Source organism: Salarias fasciatus, chromosome 15, assembly GCF_902148845.1.
Source record: "Salarias fasciatus chromosome 15, fSalaFa1.1, whole genome shotgun sequence".
NCBI classification, from domain to species: domain Eukaryota; kingdom Metazoa; phylum Chordata; class Actinopteri; order Blenniiformes; family Blenniidae; genus Salarias; species Salarias fasciatus.
In genome coordinates this window covers 30,597,371-30,603,455 of record NC_043759.1, presented here as the reverse complement: position 1 = coordinate 30,603,455, position 6,085 = coordinate 30,597,371, and the positions used below count along the sequence as shown (strand labels likewise).

The following is a 6,085-nucleotide window of genomic DNA, read 5'->3' as shown; positions in this document are numbered from 1 at the left end:
TTTCAATGTACTTTTTTTGAATTGGTCTTAAGAAACCAAATTTAAATAAAGCACAGAGACTGATCAGACTTCTTAGTAATCTACTCTCGGACTGTGCAATATCAGCAAAACACAATCTGTAAGGAACTGAGATGGAATCATAGTGATTATGAACAGGTAAAGTGAATAGCTCATCTTATTGTGGCAGCATGACTGGTTTATATTATAATTGTTATTCATATTAATCATTAATCGATATTGCCATTCAATAATCTTCTCTACAGCTTATCGTCTTTAGGCTTGCTCATCAATCTATCACTGGGCAAACACACACACACACACACACACACACACCACACACACACACACACACACACACACACACACATCCACAACCAGGGACAATATAGGGTCAACGTTTACTCATATGCATGTTTTTGGACCGTGGGAGGAAACCTATGCACACATTGGGAAAACACGCTTTTCATATGGAGTGTCTGTCTCATCATGCCTGCCTCATTAATCTCTTCTTCACTTCTCAGCCCTTAATGTTTTGGTTTGTACTTGTACTTGCATACCAAACTTTGTAGTCATGCCACAGAGTTTGTGAATTTCTGTGCATATAAGAAAATATTCCTTTATTCCTTATGAATGACAACTTCCATCACCAGTGTCTGTCTGGAAAAATTGAATGTCTTACCTGGTCTTGGTGATGACTTTGGCTTATGGCTATCATGCTCTTCATGCGATTTAAGAAAGCTTTGCAGCGATAGATGACCAGATTCACAGTGGAGGCATCTGAAAACACAAGTTGAGCAAGTTACAGACATGCTGAAAGTATTTTCCAAATCAGAAACTTTAGTCCAATGACTTTACCTCCTGTCAGTTTGGAATGGCAGTTGGTGAACTCCGTCTTTTTAGGAGGATCATAGCGCCTCAGGTTTCTGTGATATTTGCTGGAATCTACTGAGAGCTCATGAGGAGCATGTTGACTTGCTCGTCTTTGTTGGCCTGCCTTGTTGATCTTACCAGAGATGCCAAAACTGCTTATTTTGGTCTTCCAAAAGTTTTCACAGGCATTGTACAAGATTTGGACAAACATGCACTTTTCTGCTGATGAGCAGGTCACCCACTTGTCCACAGTGTTGTCAAACACTAAATCAAACTCTGGGGTATCCTGGAGGAATGGAGTCCACAAAAAATAAATATGTCATCAATGAAAATACATGAAAAAAATGTAAACAAAAATCAAATTCCCACACAGCCATGGTGAACACAAAATATTGCCTTGTAAGATGAAGAACCACAGTCTGGGATGGACTTTGACTGTGAAAATACAGCATACTGCAGTCTTTAATAGGGATGGGTACCGTTCACATTTAAAAGACAGGGTACCAATTCCCTACCTGAGAGTTGGTACCGGTACGCAATGTTAACAATTTTCCGTACTCTTGTGTGTTTTTATGTGATCTTAAATGCCATGTTGCTGCTGGCAGCAGACTAGTCACCTGCATGCTAAAAGTGCCATATTGCATGAGTTGTAGCTGTAGATCTGAAGCTGTTTAAAATGCTGCACTCCTCAGTCTTGAGAAAAAATATTGTGCTTGAGAAAAAAATATTGTGTCGGTACTCTGTTGTACCAAAGAAATCCAGTTGGTACCCATCCCTAGCCATTAGAGAACACAATTACTGTGAGCTCTGCCTGAAGGTTGTTGATCACCTTTTTTGGGTTGATACCATTGACCTGTTGGAGCTGCTCCACTGTCCACTGGGACCTCCTGACAAAGGAGGAAGAGCCACCAAACTGCTTCACCTTTGTAATCAGGAGCTGATGGGGTTTCGTGTTGGTCACTAGGTACAGATACAGATAAAATTCGGTAAAGATGCAGATAATGTTAAATAATGTTTTTTTTTTTTTCTTATGGAAGAAATTGAAAAAGAATCATTGGACGGACCAGCTAGCAAACTGCTACATTATTGAGGCAAATCACAAAAAAAAAGAAAAAAAAAAACCTGAGTAACAAGTGTTCATCCAGACTGCAAGTCTTTCTGGTTGTTTCCTGGTTGGTATATTTTAACTATTATGTTAGAACATAATAGTTAAAATATAGCAAGTAGGAAACAATCAGCATATACTGATGGTTTATTATCAGTAAATATATGAGTGTATTTTGTTTTCCTGTTTGTTTTTTTGGGTGGGGGGTCATGTTTAATCAATAAGTATTCTATGACACACATATACAATGAAGCCACTACCTGACTGAGTGGACTTTCAAGATACTTTACTCTTAAACATAATTGTGCAAAAGCACAAAAAAACAGAAATTAACTTAAAGCAGCATGTTGCTCATGGCTAAATGGAGGAAATAAGAATTTAATCTTGTTCAATTAGCACTCTCTCACGGCAGCACATTTAAAGCAGAACTTTGCAACTTTTTACCTCAATAAATGTGTTTCAGAATTACGGATGAGCGAGTACACTACTATCTTATCTATCTGTTTACCCATCTAAATTATTTGTATCCGTTCTGTACTCAGGGGGCGTGGTCTAAAATGGAAGTGGGCATGGTTTAACTGGAAATGGGCTGGGGCAGAAATTGGTGCACTATTTAAGTCTGAAATTGATATGGATTGCTCAGAAGTTGCTATATTGATTCTTCATTTGAAAACTATTTACAGAACAGTCTCAATGATACAATGTACAGATTTTTGTTTCTTTTTTTATTTTAGTCAGAACATGAATATTTTTAAAGTTATATAAATGATTATTTATTCACACAAAAGCCTCAGAAATAAAATTTGAATATTTTTGGTCACAATAGTAAAGGAACTATTGACAGAAAAAGTATTTTTTTTATTGAGTCAGAACATGAATATTTTAATTGTATGAATGCCTCCCCCCATGATCCCCATCGGAATCTCCCCGGCGTCCAGGGAAACCTCTCATCCCCCTGCTGAGCTTCCTGGTCATGTCCACGGCTGCAGTGCCAGGACATGACCGGGACGTGGACCTCGGTCCAGTTATCATCTCTCTCCCACAGATCACAGCCTCCCAGTGGAGCACAAGCCCAAATTATTATGAAAAAAGAGAAAAAAGAAAAGAAAAAAAAAGGGAAAGCGAAACTTAAACCCCTCCCCCCAAAAAAAACCCGGAGCATGCACAATCGCCCGACGTTTCGACCTTAGGTTTTTCAGGCACAATGCACGCTACAAAGAAATAAAATGCCGCATTTTTAATTTATCAGGTCCGATTGGCTTCTCTCACAAGGATCCTGTCGTCTCAGTCCAGCACGGAGCAGAATGAAGGACCAATGAGGATCTCCCATCAGCATGAGTACGAATAATGACTGACAATGCTCGGGCTGTACTCGGATTCGGAAAAAATGCATTATCTGTAACGAGTACTCGTTTAAAACGAGGATACGGCTCATCCCTATTCAGAATCCCTGTGGGGGTAAACAAAGACTTATCACGGTGATTCGCCGGTCCCTCCCCTCCCCCCGGGGTCTGGGTCCTGAAAACAGCGCTTGCAATTTCAGAGGAGCGACCCGACTACATCTGAGAGAACAAACCTGCTTTACGGCACTCATCCGGGATTACAAGTATAAAAGCTGTTGGAGTGCGAGATCTGTCATTGTGTTGCAATACACAATCTTTGCATGATGTGTTGATTGGTTCTAATTTCTGTTTGGTAACTGAAAAATAAAGAGGAGTGGCACCTCCTCTCGTAGAAGTGAGCGCGAGACAGTGAGTGAGTTCGCTGCACTGAGCTGAAAGCGGTAGCTCTCCGAGTGTGTTTATTTTCCAATAAGTTTGACTGTGGGAAGCAGGCACGTCTACGACAGAGGGAGCAACCAGAGGAAGTTCCCGGGCAGTGCGAGGAACCGTCGCTGCAGAAGATTTAACAAAAGCGCGTAAAACAAACATGAAACCCTTGCTAGCGTTAGCAACGCCACCCTGAGGTGCTCACGGATGGCAGAACCAAAATGACAGAAAAAAAAAACTTTGTCTAACGAGCGGAAAAAAGGAAACGGGAGTTGGACGCTCTCTGCACGCGGGTGGGGGGGGATTTGGAGGACGTTTACGACAGTGAGCTTTCACAGGAGACCAGTAGGGGAGCGCTAAAGCAATCTTGCATAGTTCTGCTTTAAAGATGAGGAAAGGCTGATTGGTCAAGACTACACTCGACTGGATTAAACCCACTCTCGCCTTCTCTTCTCTCTCTTTGCTACTTGCTCTGGTGGAAAGGATGGAGGGTGTGCTGTGCTGCACTGGACTGTGCCTTGCACAAAAACTCAAAAATGCCCTGGACACACGCTGTTGATGAGGTGCAGGTGAGCCTGGTCTACAAAAACAGAGCCCTAAATGTGTACATGAGATCTTATGAAACATGACCCATGAGCCTAAAGACTGATTTAGACCTGAGACACAGATGAATGTGGAGTAATCCTTGGCTCCAACAGGCAGGAAGGACATCCTCTTTCTCTGTCTTCTCCATACCTCCACCGCCACCAGCAGCCGCTCACCCTGAGGGATGAACACTTCTTTGTTGATAGTAGACTGAATATTCATCAGACGGGACCTAAACAGGTGATGGATTGGACTATATTTTTATTTTTGTTTTACATTCAGCTCAATGAAAACACAAGACAAGAGAACCTCAAAAGATATTCTCACATTAGAACTCACAGGTGGCAGGTGAGAAAGCTACAAAGCTTCTCCCAACATGTACAGCAGTGGGACTTTCTAGACATACACAGACCTTGAAAAAAGGAATCCGATGCAACTTTGCAAATACATGTAGACTATGTTTATTGTTCTGCAAATGTGAACTATGAAGTGCATGAAGTTTATATTCCATGTATTTTTTTCAACCCCACAAAACAACAGCACATTTCACATATTTGAGGCACTAGCCTTCATTTAACTAGGTCAGTCCCATTAAAGCACAATGATCTCTTTTTCAATGTCTGGGCCTGGCCAAGACAGCAGATTAATACATTATTTCAAGTACTATAAAACACCCTGCAGAGGTCACATAAAATACAAATCAGGCAAGATAAAAAAACAAAGCACAACAGCAACAACAAAAACCAGACAGATCAGAGTAATAAAGTCTATACTAAAGTAATGCAGCTATGATACAGATTACAGTTTCCCAACAAGGTTTTAGAATGTTCCAAGAGACTAATTCTTTCAGGTTCAAAGTTTTTTGGAGTGAATTCTAGGTAGAGTGCAGAGTACATAACGGAGTGCTTACAGAATTTACTGTGAACTTCAGGGACTTTTATAAGTTGACCTTGAGCTTTAAATTTTTGATCAAGTAAAATGAGAATACATTCAACCCCGTCATTCAAAGGCAATGAAAATTTTTTGTTAGATTTACATTTTTTTATCCTACACCTGAAGTGACACCTACCTGTTCTTTTCAGCTGGAATTAGTTGTAGTCTTTAAACTCCTGGGATAATTCCAAACTCATGTATTATTTGTCATCAATGTAGCTGAACACTACAAAACACAATGCCTTGCTGTGGAGGCAAAACCCTCCCGCATCCTTTTTAGAGCAGCTGACACGTGGTCTGGGTGCTGCGTGACTGTCACTGAGCTTCATCACAAAAGACACTGCTGACCCTTGTCAATGATAGATAAACAAATTGAAAATGTATTCACTGTCATGACACGGTCAGATAATTCTTTGAAGTCTGACCATTCACCATGATTATTTCCATGTACTGGGCTGATCTTTTTGAAATATTCTCTGTTAGAATTTCAAATTTCATAAACAATCAGAAAATATTCAAGACAGAAAGATGGACCCTCATTTATCAAGTGAACATACAGCAGAAAACTGCATGGCACACTAGGATCAGCATTTATCAATTTGGATGTGACCATAACATAAGATGAAATCTCACAGCGGGTCTAACGTCATGTATGCATGTTTGAGTCAGTGTGGATTTGCAGTAACCTGACACGCCAGATGGACAGTTTCATATGTCCGCCATGGAAATATTTCACAAGTCCATCTGGGTAGCCGCTCTTCCGATTTGATTTCAGAGGCGGGACCTTCAAAACAATCCGTAGTTGACGATTGGACGACCGTTC

At 40.6% G+C, this 6,085-nt stretch overlaps 1 protein-coding gene across 1 annotated transcript; it reads right to left on the bottom strand.

Moving 5' to 3' along the window:
* Window positions 1-679: 679 nt before the first annotated feature.
* Window positions 680-4,557, bottom strand: LOC115401529 (syntaxin-binding protein 6-like; the record flags this gene model as incomplete). The annotated part of the gene is made up of 4 exons (XM_030109777.1): window positions 4,401-4,557; window positions 1,700-1,830; window positions 856-1,156; window positions 680-777 (listed from the first exon to the last, which is right to left on the bottom strand). Coding segments are annotated over exons 1-4 (681 nt in total), but the record flags the coding sequence as incomplete, so codon positions are not given.
* Between the last annotated feature and the right edge of the window lie 1,528 nt (window positions 4,558-6,085).